At 40.4% G+C, this 16,871-nt stretch overlaps 1 protein-coding gene across 2 annotated transcripts in view; it reads right to left on the minus strand.

The window, feature by feature from the left end:
• The window catches only part of eif4ba (eukaryotic translation initiation factor 4Ba), a 41,757-nt gene that overhangs the window by 7,691 nt on the left and 17,195 nt on the right, over positions 1-16,871 (minus strand). The window contains exons 7-11 of one of the 2 annotated variants that reach the window (XM_060820885.1): positions 14,164-14,262; positions 6,831-7,016; positions 5,845-6,088; positions 2,622-2,716; positions 1,167-1,410 (exon numbers count right to left, since the gene is read on the minus strand). In XM_060820885.1, the coding sequence (XP_060676868.1) occupies positions 1,167-1,410; positions 2,622-2,716; positions 5,845-6,088; positions 6,831-7,016; positions 14,164-14,262 (868 nt within the window). Of the gene's footprint in view, positions 1-1,166; positions 1,417-2,621; positions 2,717-5,844; positions 6,089-6,830; positions 7,017-14,163; positions 14,263-16,871 lie in introns of both variants that reach the window. The other variant, XM_060820884.1, reaches the window with a different exon arrangement.

A 16,871-nucleotide genomic window follows, 5' to 3' on the forward strand; every position in this document is an offset into this window, starting at 1 on the left:
CACGCAGACACGGAGAGAATGTGCAAACTCAATACAGCCAATTGCCTGAGGTGGGAATTGAACCCGGGTCTCTGGCACTGTGAGGGAGCAGTGCTAACCACTGTGCCACCCATTTATTCTAATTAGACAAGCAGGAGGCTGGAAGAACACAACAAGCCAGGCAGCATCAGGAGGTGGAGAAGTCAACGTTTCAGGTGTTACCCTTCTTCAAGAAATGGAGGTGGGGTAAGGGGAGCTGCAGATAAAGGAGGTGGAGTGGAGGAGAGATTGGGTAAGGAGAGAGGTGGTGGGTACGACTTGGTCAATCGATGGGAAGAATTAATCTGGTGGGTAGCTGGAAGGAAGCGTCGGTAGGTGGAATGGAAAGGAGGTGGTGATTGGGGGAGAGAGAGAGAGTGAGAGTGAGAGTGAGAGAGTGAGAGGATATGAGGTGGGAAGGTTATTTGAAATTGCAGAACTCCATGTTGAATCCTCTGGGCTGTAGGTTGCCCAGGCGGAAGATAATCCTCCCACTTGTCTACCTCAGATTTTAGCATCTGCAGTTTTGTCTCTAACATTTATTCTAATAGCTAAAAGCTTGAGTGTAACATTATGGCAGTATAACCGTTTGAATTTTAGGAAAGGAAAAACAAAAATTAGCCTCCTTCCTCCTACTCCTGATCCCTTCCCTTCACAAGGAAAGTTAATTACTGAGTCTGGGGGTCAGAGACAAAAAAGGATGGGCCCCAGTACTATCCCTGACCTGAGCACTGCGGATGTCCTACTTTTAGGGTCTCACTGGACACACACACCCCCTCCCCACCCCCCCTCCCTGTTGGAGCCTTCATCCTCAAGATATCAAGGTGAGCTGTTGCAGCTCAAATCATTATTTCAAAACAAACCAGAAAGAGTAGAAATCTTTCCTTGAGGCACAGTCACACACAGATGCAATTCAATGGACGGGAGCAGCTCTTGAACATCTCCCAAGTGGCTATTCTTCATATGCAACCATGACAATGAGTATCAGGAGGCTATTTGCTCACAAACAACAGCTGAAGCCAACCATATTCTAATGTAACACACCCATCTTTAATTGATCTAAAACCTTTTAAGTTCTTTTCAACGTTACAAAAATTCTCAACTGGATTAGAATTGTTCATATTTGTTCAAGAAATTGCAAACTTTACCCGAGTGGTTTATTTGATAGCACACTAGCAGGTGAAAGAGGTGCTGTGACTTCTGCTTCAGCACTCTGGTTACTACTGGAACCTCCAACTGTTCTCTTTGTCCAGGCATTTTCTTTAGGTGGAGGGGCAGGTACAATCTTAAGTGGAATCTGGTCTGGTTTAGTTGATTTGGACACTGGTGACTGTGGCTCCTCCTCCTTGTTGAACATATCATTTTCCAATGACTTCTCACTCTCTCTCCGAACTGTAGCTTGATTAGATAGAAAATAATTGATTTTAGTAAAACAAAGTTTATATCAAAAAGCTTGACACTAATCTTTATGAACTCCATAAATATGGATGGTGTTCAAAATGTTCATTTTTAATACTAAGTGAAAAATTACTCCAGAAACCTACAACCTTCCTAATAATTGGCAATCAACATGCTTTACAACATTTTCTGTTTTGTTTTAACTGAAACAGCATGATGATGGTAGAGAAAACAAAAGTAAATCACGTTAGGAGATGAAGATCATGCTCTGTGGAATCAAATTTACTGCACAATTTTCTCAGGATATGGATAGACAAAAGATTTTTATTTCAAGAGGAAGCACATTCATCTTTTCTCCATATGTTTTCACTGGACAATTTAAACATGGACTTCTCATTACACACACTGCAACAGGGTTCTACCATTTTCCAGCAATATTGGGGACAAGCAATTCTGAGCTTTAGTGTGTTAACGAAGGATCCATTGCATGTAGTCTTTACACATCAACAAAAAGAACTGTCATGTTTCTGTCTCTATCAAAGTAAAATACACGATGGCCGTGAGATGTTATAGAGTAGGATCGCCTTCACAAAACAATCCGTCATAAAAGCCGAAGCTTTACCTATGTGGCTTTGCAATTGCATTCTTCTATCTTTGTAGTCCCAAAACAATTAGTAAGCATGTACAAGAGAAACAGAAGATCAGTTTTGGCTTCAGATAACAAAATATTAACATTAGTTTACAAAATTGAAGCAGTTGTCCTGTGCAGATCATATTAGACATTATAAGGACAGCCATTTACCAGTTTTGTTTTTCACTACAATCAATGATGTGGTGAAGTGTACAGTTCTTTATGCCTTAAAAGGTTAATGAAAATGATTAAGCTAACTAACTGGGTGAAAGTGACACACATTGGATAGTTGCCAAACTACTGGGAGTGTAATCACGTAGTAAAGTTTGACAAATGTAAACTAAACAGAAAACTTGCCACATGGAACCATTTCTCCAGTTTTGCACTGCAGTGGACAGATTTTCAATTTTGTAAAGTAGCAAACCTGGCGAATACTTTTAAAAAAGCACATCAATACATTAGCTGTACATTTGCTTTAGAACTACCAATCTGCTTAACAAGCTTAAAAACTGTAAAACGCTCGATGTTTATCCTAATAACTTTTTGAATAGTCTGTGTAAACATCAAGTCTTACCTCGACCTCCAGAAGCACTGGTATCAGTTGGCTGTGAAGAATCGCTAGCTGGTCTTGAACGTTCCAGCTGTTCCTCACTGCGCCAGCTTGGATGCCTATATTGAACCAATGCTAATGGCATTAACACACAGTTTTTACATGTTAATTAAGAGAAAGATTAGTTGGTTATCACGGGAAGTCAATTAAAGACAATAGGAACATTTCCAAATAATCCAGGGTGTCAACTCGCAGATAATTGCCTTTGGAATAAAACTGCATCTTAACAGATCAGCAAACTTATATGTTGTGCACCCTTCCTCAACAGGAAGGCCACCACTTTCTTTGCTTGGACTACATTACCAGCTACATGGCATTGAGAGTTATTCAGCAAACCTTCGTGACTTTTAGCATTAAAAGATTTCCATGGGTCAAGTGGGTAGGTGGGGAATGACAGGCACCTGTGGGAATAGCGAACCAACATACTTAAAAAAACCTTTTTGAGTCTAACAATAGAAACAAACAAACATCACAAAATGCTCTGTTCACCACAATTTTTTAAATTAATATGTATTTTACAAATATCTAGTGGGACAGATGAGTAACTTGAACTCAAATACTAGTTATGGCACATTTCTAATCGAGTATACAGAAATTTGTCAAGTGAAATAATGGTCATTGACAACTAAATTGTTACCATTCCTCTGGCCATACACAACAGACATTGGAACACCAACTATTCCATGCAAATGTTAGTATCTCCCCCCCCACTTCCCACCCTACATAGTCGGTACCATATTAAATCAAGTTAACTATACAATAATACCAAAACAAATTTCCACTTGGCCCGATTCAACACAGCATCTGGACTGCAGTAACCACTGCAAACTATGTCAATCTTATCTTGCCTTAATACTCACTTGGATTTGTTTTCCAAAATATTATTTATTTGCATTAATGTTTTAAGATATCTTAATCTTAACAGCTTTCATTTCTGTGATACTTCAGTTATATTAAAACAGATGTTGCATACAGATGTATTTTAACAAGCATTGGAATTCAAAACATGGATCAGAAGATAAAGATTAATTTGCACAACACTACAAATAGCACAAGCTGATATCAATGGTGAAGGCACTGCATTTTAAACTTTTTGAAGGCTGAAAAAGCCAAGTTGCAAACAAATTAGAGTGCTGTCACTTCAACCTCTGGCACTGAATAACCCTACTTAATAGATGGTTGAGAATAGTTACAAGTATTGTTATCAAGTGCTTTGTAAAACCTAGGACTGATTAGGGACAGTCAACATGGCTTTGTGTGTGAGAAATCATGTCTCACTAACTTGACTGAGTTTTTTGAAGTAGGAACAAAGAGGATTGATGAAGGCAGAGTGGTGAATTTGATCCATATGGCCTTCAGTAAGGTATTTGACAAGTTTCCTCATAATAGACTGGTTAGCAAGGAGAAAGTTCTTCAGCCAGAGAGTGGTGAGTCTATGGAATTGATTGCCACAGAAGGCTGTGGAGGCTGGGTCATTGAGACTGAGATCGATAGGTTTTTGATTGTTGAGGGGACTAGGGGCTACGGGGAGAAAGCAGGACAATGGGGTTGAGAAACTAATCAGCTATGATTGAATTGCAGAGCAGACTCGATGGGATGAATGGCCTAACTTCTGCTCCAATGTCTTATGATCTTAGATAACATGGAATACACAGAACTAGCCATTTGGCCACGGAACTGGCTTGAAAGTAGAAGTTAAAAATCACAACACCAGGTTATTGTCCAGATTTATTTGGAACCACAAGGTTTTGGAGTTTTTACTATAAATTCTGGTTCTATGATCCTGCCCCACTAGCTACCTGATGAAGGAGCAGCACTCTGAAAGCTTGTACTTCCAAATAAACCTGTTGGATTATAATCTGGTGTTGTGTGATTTTTAGTGTGGTCCACCCCAGTCCAACACCGGCTCCTCTACATCAAAAGTAAAAGACAGAGGGTGGTAGTGGAGAGTTGTGTTTCAGACTGGGGGTCTGTGACCAGTGGTGTGTCACAAGGATCAGTACTGAGTCCACTGCTTTTCGTCATTTATAGAAATGATTTGGGCGTGAACATAGGAGGTATAGTTAGTAAGTTTGCAGATGACACCAAAATTGGAGATGTAGTGGACAGTTAAGGTTACCTCAGAGTACAATGGGATTTTGATCAGACGAGCCAATGGGCTGAGAACTGGCAGATGGAGTTTAATTTAGATAAAAGTGAGGTGCTGCATTTTCGAAAGGTAAATCAGGGCAGGACTTGTACACTTAAATGGTAAGGTCCTGGGGACTGTTGCTGAACAAAGAGACCTTGGAGTACAGGTTCATAGTTCCTTGAAAGTGGAGTCACAGGTAGATAGAATAGTGAAGGTGACATTTGGTATGCTTTCCTTTATTGGCCAGTGCATTGAGGATAAGAGTTGGGAGGTCATTTTCCCCTGGAGTATCAAGAGGCTGAGGGGTGACCCTATAGAGGTTTGTAAAATCATGAGGGGGTAAATAGACAAAATAATTTCCCTGGGGTGGGGGGAGTCCAGACTAGAGGACATAGTTTAAGGGTGAGTGAAAAAGTTGCCCCTCGGGTCCCTTTTATATCCTTCCCCTTTCACCCTAAACCTTGAGGGGCAACCTTTTCACAGAGGGTGGTGCGTGTGTGGAATGAGCGGTCAGAGGAAGTGGAGGAGGCAGGTACAATTCGAGCATTTAAAAGGCAGCTGGATGGGTATATGAATAGGAAAGGTTCAGAGGAATATGGACCAAGCGCTGGCAAATGGGACTAGGCTAGGTTAGGATATCTGGTCAGCATGGACGAGTTGGACCGAAGGGTCTGTTTCTGTGCTGTACATCTGACTCTACAGGCTGCTTGAATAACCCACTACTCCACACAGCTTGAATTGCAAATGCTGCAAAACTTGTGCTTTCAGATATAAACAAATGCAGGTAAGGCGACACTATTTTAAAAGCAGTGCAAAGTGCTTCTGACTATATACTACGCTAATGAGTTTCCAGAGATTTGTAAGATGAACAATTAATTTCGTGGTTAGAATAAAGTTGTGCATCACTAAAAAGCAACTGGCTGTGCTGGATTTCAGTAGGATAACCAAACACATTACATCTTCTTGAATATTCCCATTTCTACAGCAAAATGTTTACATTATTTTTAACTCAATTCATTTATCCTGAAGACTGTGGGTATATTTAGACTCACTAACCTTTCCCTTGGTTGCTTAACCCCTTTAATCCCTCTTTCTTGATCCTCTATTTGCCGCTGATATTTTTCTTGCTCCTTTTTCAATCGCTCCTCAACCTCACGTTCTTTAGCTGTTGTGTCTACTGGTTTGGCAGCCCCAAATATGGATGCAGATCTTCCAGATGACTGCGCTGGAGGAGCTCTGACAACTTCTTCTTTTGGAATGCTGCGAGGTTTGAGGTTCAGTTTAGGTCTCTGCATGGAACCTATTGATACAATTTCATAAAACACAAGTTAAAATGCTGCACTATTCCAAATTCACTCAAGAAATCATTGACCAAAGAGCCCAAATCAGAAGCATTTGGCCATATTTTACATTCCTTTATCACTAATATATTACCTTAATTTAAAAATGTCAAGATTTACTTGTCGTTAGAAGCTACATCAGAAGATACAAAAATATTGCATACAATAAAGGAATCTGTTCAGGCAATTAACTGGAGACAGTGTGTTGTGGCAAGATATTTATTTGCTAATTTCTTCAGAAACAAACTGCTTTTCAGATCAACAATGTACTGTTGAGTCTCAGTACGATGTGACCTTTAGCATGGTGATAATCTCACATGTAGAACACAACTGGGGTAGGAATCAGAGTAATGGAGGTGCACTAAATTACTGAAAAGATAATTTTGTCCCAAAATTTGTAAGCAATCTTTCTAACTTTGCTGGAGTAGTATAGTTTCTAAATTGCAGCACGAAAAATAAAAATAAAATTGAGAAAACAGCATCCACTGAGGCAAAAGTGAGAGAGATAAGTTAAATGGACCCACTGACATTAGTGCATAAAACATCTACTCATAAAGTGACACATTCAGGCAAGTTCAACATTTATTTTTACCATAAGCTCACTGCAACTGAGAAAGGCTCAAAATGCAATGAGTTATTCCAAGGGTATTTCAAAGTTTTGAAAAAAAATTAAAACATTTACTTTAGCAAGACATCAGTTACCTCTATCTTCATGCCTCATTTCATCTCTTGAACCATAGTCACTTCTCCGTTCATCTCTTCTATCAAAGCGGTCAAAGCCATCACTGTAGCGGTCACTATAACGATCACCACCACCTCTGAAATCATCACTCCGCTTGTCATCATAATTATCTCTTCTGAAGCCACTGCCAAACACACGCCGGGAGCCTAGAAAACAATTGAATCGGGCTGAGATACTTTTCACTAATAAAAATATAGAACTTGTAGAAATGTACTTGCCTTGATTAGTTCTATTTCTTATTTGCCTACATCACAAGAAGCTTGACACCATCCAGAATAAAGCAGCTCATCTGATCGATTTCCCATGCGCTATATGCACTGCAGTAACTCAAGGCTCCTAGAGTTGGCATCTTCCAAACCTGCAAGTTGATCTCCAAGTCACTCACTATCCTGACTTGGAAATATATCACCCTTCCTTCACTGTTTCTGGGTTATATCCTGGAACTCCCTGGCAGTGTACCCATAGTTCATGGACTGCAGCTGCTTAAAAAGGATGTTCACCATTGCCTTCTCCAGAACAATTAGGGAGGAGCAAAAACACTGGCTGAGTCAGTGATGCCAACATCCCAAGAGCAAATAAAAACAATTCACTTATGAAAGCAAAAAACCCCTTTATACTCACTAACTAATCAATACAATTTGTTAATTCACTGTCCTCAGTGAACCTTATTTATTTTTCATTAGTCTCAGTAGAATATACATTTCTGCAGAATGCCTAATTTGCAGGAAAATTCCAAGCATTGATCACATGGGCGGCACGGTGGCACAGTGGTTAGCACTGCTGCCTCACAGCGCCAGAGACCCGGGTTCAGTTCCTGCCTCAGGCAACTGTGTGGAGTTTGCACGTTCTCCCCGTGTCTGCGTGGGTTTCCTTTGGGTGCTCCGGTTTCCTCCCACAGTCCAAAAATGTGCGGGTTAGGTGAATTGGCCATGCTAAATTGCCCGTAGTGTTAGGTTAGGGGTATGGGTGGGTTGCGCTTCGGCGGGTCGGTGTGGACTTGTTGGGCTGAAGGGCCTGTTTCCACACTGTAAATAATCTAATCTAATCACATTTACACAATCTGCTACACTTGTGGAATAAATAGCACCCAATATTTCAAAATATTGTATATTCCCTTATACTGTAAAAAGGATACTGTCCCAAGGAATACTAAAAACAAAATTATGAGATGTTAAAGGGGTTAAGTTACTGCTACAGTTACTCAGTCGAGCAATTACAGTGACATGCACCAAGCCAGATGGCATATCCAGATTCTCTTTAATCAACAGGAGTATTTTATGAACAAAAATATATTGATAACAGTAGCAATCTCAACAACAGAGTGCTACACTACTGCACTAAGTTAGCAATATATTACAACATGGTCAGAATTTCCCCAGTATGTTAAAAACATCTAAAGGCCAGAGAGTATTTTTCTTTTTAAAATCATAGAAGAATGGACTTCCGTCAAATCAGATATTTCTCTGCAGTTCACACCATATGACGACTGAAAATTAACCCTCCCACCTCCAGACAACCAAACGTTCACAGGATAGTAGAAAGCTTCTCTCTCATGCTCTAAGATACAAGACTGACCTGAACAAAGACTCAGGGAATGCTGTTTTGTTTATAAATATTCTTGGTGTGGAACCTTAAACAACCCCAAAAGGTGCATTCAAGCTCCCTGCTCTAATTATATCATTTCCTTTTGTTTGTGCTGATTTTTCAGATTCAAAAACGAGAAACAGATAGAACATCTAGCTCAAAATAAGACCTAAAATCTGTACTAGTCTCTCCCAAAACTCATTCAGAACTGCAAGGCCTAGCTCTGAAAGTTAAATGAAAGGCCAACCTCTTTCTTAATATGAAAAGGGCGAAAAAAAACATCATACGTGGCAAAACTTTTAAGACCTTGTGACGGGAAGCATGGTTAACAGTATAACAAAACGGATTTCCAAAGTTAATACAAGTGACTTCAAGAAAAGATCATGCAACTTATGGGGATACCGAATGGGACTTTTATGAACAAAAACTAAACACTCATATCCAAATTATGAAAGGAAGCTCTTGCCAATGTATCTACGGTAAATAGCCTATAGCTAAAAATTAATAAAATTAAATTCAAATAGGAGAGAAAAAAAAATCGTGTGGTCTGGTCTGTACCCACATTCATATTCCAATGGCCAGTGCGCTTTTAGAGTAGTGTAGATTGGAGTTGCAGGTCAACACCATGCAGAATACCTGACACAGAGTCAGTGGGATTTACCTGGGAAATTGAGACTTCTGAAGGACAATTCCCCTGCGCCCCCCAACAACCAAATCACCCGTCTGGAACCCTACCTGTTGACACACATGTTTCCTCAGTCACTGTCAAAACGTCCTCTGGGACCTTGTAACTCCTGAAGTATGTACCACCAAGTGTCATTAAGGAAAGGGACACATCTTGGCCTGCAGCACTACCCCTATGCTGAGTGGATTGCGTCCTAATTTCTTCTAATGGACAAATTCAAGACAGGCCGGACTTGGAATCTTGGCCAGAAAAATTAAAGACAGGCAGGTGGGCTGTTTTAAAGATAATTACCATTGAATGAATCTGTTCTAACAGTATAGCCATACTATTGTTTTCATAAGTTTTGAAAAGTACATATCACAAACTGCACTTCGAAATCCAATACAGAGCAAACTCTATTATCCAAAAGGACACGGGCAGGAAGTATTTCGTTCAGTTAATGGAATGCCGGATAACAGTTAGACATGCATTGGGACCCTGCGATCTTGTTCGGATGATCCGAAGTTTGGTTAATCGAATGCCAGATAATCGAGGTTCCTCTGTAGAGAGCAACCTGTTTTTGAGTACTGCAATAAATTAGTAGCTCAGACAAACTCTTCAATGCTTGGATAAACTCAAAAGGTGAACAAAGGCAAGTCTTGTACTGGTAATGATAGGGCTCAAAGCATCTTTCCTCTAAATTTTCAAAAACACAGGTTGCAGCTTGCTTTGCTGCACTCCTGGGTCTTAATGTAATGCACTCAAGAGTGCTTGAGGAAATGATTATTTATCAGCACTGACTATAATCAGTAAAGTTAGATCATGTGGGATTCAGGGAGAGCTTGCCAATTGGATACAAAATTTGTTTGACAGTCGAAGAGAGAAGGTTGTTTGTCGGACTGGAGGCCTGTGACCAGCGGCGTTCTGCACGGATCAGGGCTGGGTCTACTGTTTGCCATTTATATAAACAATTTGGATGAGAATTCAGAAAGCATGATTAGTAAGTTTGCAGATGGCACCAAAATTGGTGGTATAGTGAATGTGAAGAAGATGACGGGGTTTTGGGGGGTCCTGAGTGGGATGCAATGCAGAAGGTCAGTGTGGACTCAAATGGTCTGAATCTCCTGCTTCCATACTGTATGGATTTTAGGATTATACGAATTGGGGTTTAGTTTGGATAGATCGGAGGTGTTGCATTTTGGTAAGGTGAACAAAGGCAAGACTTGTACTGGTAATGATAGAGCTCTGACAGTGTTGTTGAACAGAGAAATCTGGAGAAGAAGATACATAGTTAGTTTAAAATCTGATTGAAGATTTGTAGCTCGGGTATCCGTTGTTGTGGTTCTGCTCGCCAAGCTGGAAGTTTTTGCTGCACACGAATGCAGAAAAATCAAATCCTTCCACAATGTGTCAAGTACAGACCTCCAGTAAATAACCCACAAGCCAGGGAAACAGCCAAGAAGAACGGATTCAGGATGGTCCAGGTGATGATCACAGACGCTCACAACCGACTGCACAGATACAAGCAAGAAATTGCGCGCCAAAAGTCGTTAATTTCAAAAACCACTAATCAGGAATGGACCCGGACCATAGAACAGGCTATCACTATAGGACAGAACAGGACAACACTCCGCAAAAAAACAGCACTAAGAGAAAAAATGGACAAACTAACACACAAAAAGGAGGTCACTACAACACACAACTGGGTTAAAAACCTCTCCCACAGACATGGAAAGAACGATACTGGCCAAGGGACTCAAATACAACCACAGGGATGCCAACACAGCAGACTTCCTAGCAGCACTAGAAAGCACACTCAGGAACAATGGACTGACAAAAGAGACACAACAAACAGTGAGACAAACGGTAGTACCCATGATGATAAGAAAACGACAAACACATAACCTCAACACCAAGGAGAGGGAAGCACTGAAAGCACTGAAAAATGACAAAAACATAATCATACTACCGGCAGATAAAGGCAGAATGACGGTCATCCTAGATAAATCAGACTACATCAGTAAAGCACAACAACTACTCGCAGACACCAACACCTACCAAATGAAGGATTCCGACCCCACACCACAACTCACCAATAGAATAAACAACACACTAAGGAATCTACAAAAAAACGGACAGATAACCAAAGCGGACCAGCAAAGAATGAAACCTGAAAGCAACAACACCCCCAGATTCTATGGACTACCCAAAGTACACAAACCAGACATCCCACTCAGACCCATAGTATCACTACCAGGGACACCAGCATACAAACTGGCCAAAGAACCACAACAAAAACTGAAACACCTAGTCAGCGGATCCAAACACTCCATACAATCAACACAGGAATTCTTGGACGTCATCAGGAATACACACATAGACAAAGAAGAAACCATGGTATCATTCGATGTGACGGCACTGTTCACTTCAATTGACAAAACCCTAGCCAGAGAAACAATAGCCAACCTACTGGACATACATAACAGAACACAGGAGGCCGAACCTATCAACAAGGACGGCATACTTAAACTACTGGACCTGTGCCTCACCACACACTTTACATTCAACAATCAGATATACGAACAAATCAACGGAATACCCATGGGATCACCAGTCTCGGGACTCATAGCAGAGGCAGTTATGCAAAGGTTAGAACATACAGCCATACCACAAATCCAACCCAAACTCTGGATCAGATATGTTGATGACACCTTTGTAATCATCAAAAACACAGATATAGAAAAAACACACCGAATCATCAACGCCACACTCACAGGAATCCGATTCACACGAGAAGGATAGCCAACTCCCATTCCTAGACGTGTTAGTAGAGAGAACACCCAACGGAGAATTCACCACAAGGGTACACAGGAAACCAACACACACAGACCAAGTCTTAAACTATGAAAGTAACCACCCCAACACACACAAACGAAGCTGCATCAGGACACTATTCAAAAGGGCCACAACACACTGCAGTACACCAGAACTGCGAAAAGAGGAAGAGGAACATCTATACAAGGTATTCGCCAAAAACGGATACCCACGCAACTTTATCACCAGATGCCTAAGAGATAGACCGAGGAACGAGGACATGCCACAGCCAAAAGGACTAGCCACTCTACCATACGTCAGGAGCGTCTCAGAACTGACAGCCAGACTACTGCGACCCTTAGGACTCATAACAGCACACAAGCCAACATCCACGCTCAGACAACAACTCACTAGAACAAAGGACCCAATACCCAGCATGAGCCAAACTAACGTAGTTTACAAAATACCATGCAAGGACTGCACAAAACACTATATAGGACAAACAGGAAGACAGCTAACAATCCGCATCCATGAACATCAGCTAGCCACAAAACGACACGACCAGCTATCTCTCGTAGCCATACACTCAGACAACCAGCAACATGAATTTGACTGGGAAAACACCACTATCATAGGACAAGCCAGACAGAGAACAGCCAGAGAATTCCTAGAAGCATGGCATTCATCCCCAAACTCCATCAACAGACACATTGACCTGGACACCATATACAAATCACTGCAGCTGAAACTGACACCCGGAAGCGGCAAGAACAAACCAATATAAATACCGGAAGAAACATCAAAGCAGCGCTTCACACGAGGCTCCAACAGCACTGATGATGTTCCCTAGCCAGGGAATGAAACGTTTGCAGCAAAAACTTCCAGTTCGGCGAGCAGAACCACAACAACATAGTTAGTTCATTGAAAGTTGCATCACAGGTAGACTGGATGGTAAAAGGTAGCATTTGGCATGCTTGCCTTCATTGTTCAGACCATTGAGAATGAAACATAGTGTTGCGATTGTACAGGACATTGGTGAGGCCACTTTTGGAGGACAAGTACAGTTCTAGTCACCCTGCTATAGGAAACTGATATCATTAAAGCAGAGAGGGTGCAGAAAAGATTTACAAGGATGTTACCAGGACTGGACAGTTTGAGTTATAAGGACAGGCTGGGACTTTTTCCCCCTGGAGTGTAGGAGGTTGAGGGTGACCTTTTAGAGGTTTTATAAAATCATAATGGGCATTGATACAGTAAATAGCAAGATCTTTTCCCTGAGATAGTTCAAAACTAGAGCGCATACTTTTAAAATTGAGAGGAGAAAGATTTTTAAAAGGGGCCTGAGGGACAATGTTTTCACACAGACTGCACCTGTGCTATGAACTGCCAGAGGAAGTGGTAGATGCAGGTACAGTTACAACATTCAAAAGACATTTAGATAGGCACATGAATAGGAAAGGTTTAGAGGGATAGTGGTCAAACGCAGGCAAATGGGACTAGTTCAGTTTGGGAAGCCTAGTTAGCATGGACCAGTTGGAATGAAGGATCTGTTTCTCTACTATCTGACTATCTGGTTCATCAATAGGAAACCCATTTGCTCAAGGTAATACAAAAGGAAATAATAGGCATAGAGAAAAGTACAGCACAGAACAGGCCATTTGGCCCACGATTTGCTTAAACAAAATCAGCCAATTTACACAGACTGCTTAACATCAAAAAATTAAGTGCATTGCTTTTTAGCACAGAACTGACAAAATGATGCAGTATTCTAGTCAGAAGGCATTGCTCGTTCGACTGCTGGAACTGACAACATGTAACTATACCTGACAAAGCATTTAACAGAAGAACCAACAATACAAAATTGAAAATTTGAGTCCTTTTCAAATAAATTATTGTAAGATTTTTTATATATATATAATATATACATATATATATAAAAAAAAATAGAAACTTCTGCTGACATTCAACATTGTTAAGCAGAGTGGGATGCTGAGATTTTTCCTAAAGATTTTGACTAGCATTTCCAGTGATATTAATAAGTAGCCAAAGTTAATTAGCACAATCCTAATTTAGACTGCTTGCACGTTTATGCTCAAATTAAATACCCTAAACAATGAAGGTGATTGCTTTTCAATATTTATTCATCACTGTGCATCCAGTGATTCACAAAGTACTGGGAAGGCAGGTGCTTCACTGTCTACGCTATAGCTGTTAAGCATTAGTGAACATACCTCTGTCATACCCACGATCCCTGAAGCTGTCATCCCTGTATCTGTCCCCATCTCGACGAAGACCATCCCGGTCACGGGACTCGTAACGGTCCCTAGTTCCTGCAAAACACCGTACCAGAAATGTTAAGCATTACAAGAAATCATACAACCAAAATAATGCACACCTTTAAAATGCAAAAACACAAATCCTCCAAACTGTATGCGCTACATGCAACAACACACTTGAGTGTTAAACACACATTCGTGAAGTAAGTGATTGACAGTAGTAGTACTAATAAGGATGAGCTTCACATTGAAAATGGGAAAACATTGCTAGCACTGTGAGCAGCCGAGACCTATTTTATATCATACATTTTTGAATAATTAAAATTTGGTTTGTTTTCTGTAAGCCTGCTAAAACAAGGTACTTTATAAAATGAAGCATGCACCCAAGGGTGGCGAGGTGAGAAACAGAAAAGGAGAGGATAATCTAACGGATTCTGAAATAAAGCCACAGAGATATTCTTTCAAGAGAATTGTTCAGAGGCAGTTCCAAAAAGCCAAACAACACAGTAAATGATGATACTTTGCAAAGATGCAGAGAGCTAAACACTAAACACAAAAAAAGGCCAAAAGAAATGCAGATGCTGGAAATCAGAAACAAAAATAGAAATTGCAAAATAAAAACACAGTCGTGATGATGGTGGATATTGTTGTCAACCATAAAAGGTGTTGAGAAATAAATAATTATCATTGAAGTCAGACTTGGCTTTGGCCAGGGTAGTCTCAATGGTGAAAGTAGGCCCGAAACTCAACTGGATGAAAGCAAACAATGTAAATGCTGAGTTTTAATAGATTTACTGCTAGATTAGAAAGTGGCAGCGGTCTAGTGTTAATACCACTGGACTAATAATCCAGGCTAACGATCTGGGGACATGATTTCAAATCCACCATTTTAAATAGCAAAATCTCAATTATACAGAAATATGGTATTAGAAGCTAGCCTAATGGCAAACCCATTGTTGATCGCTATAAATACCTATCTCCTTCACCAATATCCTTCAGGGAAGGAGAGCAGCCTATGACGACTCCAGACACACAATAAAGAGTGCCTTCTGAAATGGCCCAGTCATTCAGTTCCAGGGTAACAAATGCCAGTTGACACCCACATCCCATTCAAGGGAGTTTTAAAAAAGATAAGGCGGTAAGGGCAACAAGGTCAAGGGTGCCTGAAGGAAAAGGACTATTAACTGTCACCTAAAAATGAGTCCAGAGTGGAAGTCAATCACCCAGACATTAAAAGGAGTCAAGGGAGCATAAAGAGTTTTATGGAAGGGGTGACAGGAAAGAGTTAAGATGTGAAACAGAAGCTGCAGAGTTATTGGACAGGAAAGGGTGACAAAACAGGTTTATGCGTCAGGAATTAATAAGTTTGCCATAAGTTTTCTCAAACTGTGAAGGAAAAAAAGTACAGCAGCGTCACACATTTGCATCACTCATGTCATCTTCAGTTGATCCAGACTCAGCAGCATATTGTTTCAAATCCTCTTGATTACAAAAGACTTTCTCACAGTTCTAAGAAACCAACTGTAATTTTGACATTTTGTTTGAATGTTTCAGGGTTTTAGAAAGCATTTACACACTAAAGGCAGCAAAGTGGAGTTGATTATCAGATCAACCATAATCTCACCAAATGGCATAGCAGACTCAACGGACTGAATGGCCTGCTTCTGTTCCTTTATTGCTAGTATTTTCCTGATGGGTTTCTCAGAAGGAGCAGAAAAGACGTCCTCCAAGACCAAGCCATCACACATGTTGAAATTTAGTCAACACATACTTCAAGTTTGCAAACTCTGTACTGTTCTGACATTTTGAATGTTGAAATGTACATCACATTTTTCCTGCTACAGAGAATAGCACTACCTTAGCAGGGCACTGGAACTTTATTCTCTACTTCCAACACATCTTTAGCTCTTAACTCTTTATTACCCTTTCACTAATGCCATGATACTCCACTCACCTAGCATCATTAAAAAAATGTTGCCAATTGTCCGTCTGAAATGTCACTAACATTTATGCAGATGCTTCAATCTAAGTTCTGTTGAGCACTGCCGTGAATAACTCTTTAAACAAGATGACACATGATGAAAAACATTAAAAGCTTCGCAGAGTTAAACGGCAGTGATTTACTTTTCTGCTAATAATTCTCAACATCCAGATTTTAAGCGACAGCAGAACCAAAAGGCTGAATTAATAACATTGCCAATGTTACCTTTGCTATACTTCATAATATTCTTTTATTTGGAAAAGGCTTTAAAGTCCAAGAACATCATACACAAAGTTTGTGACTTGAATGGACATCTATAAGCAGTAAATTAAAATTTTGATAACAATTGGCTTTACTATACTTCAGAAATTAAACTTCATCCAAGGGGGAGGGAAAGGTTGAAAATTTGTTGCTGGAAAAGCGCAGCAGGTCAGGCAGCATCTAAAGAGCAGGAGAATCGACATTTCGGGCATTTCGTCGATTCTCCTGCTCTTTGGATGCTGCCTGACCTGCTGCGCTTTTCCAGCAACACATTTTCAGCTCTGATCTCCAGCATCGGCAGTCCTCACTTTCTCCGGGAGGGAAAGGTTATCCAGAACCAGAAGAGTATGCTATTTTTAGATTGGTTAGATTTTAATTTTTTTGCTTTGTAAAATGTCTATATCCTTCAGCTATAGATCTT

The sequence above is a fragment of the Hemiscyllium ocellatum genome, chromosome X (assembly GCF_020745735.1).
Source record: "Hemiscyllium ocellatum isolate sHemOce1 chromosome X, sHemOce1.pat.X.cur, whole genome shotgun sequence".
Classification (NCBI taxonomy): Eukaryota; Metazoa; Chordata; class Chondrichthyes; order Orectolobiformes; family Hemiscylliidae; genus Hemiscyllium; species Hemiscyllium ocellatum.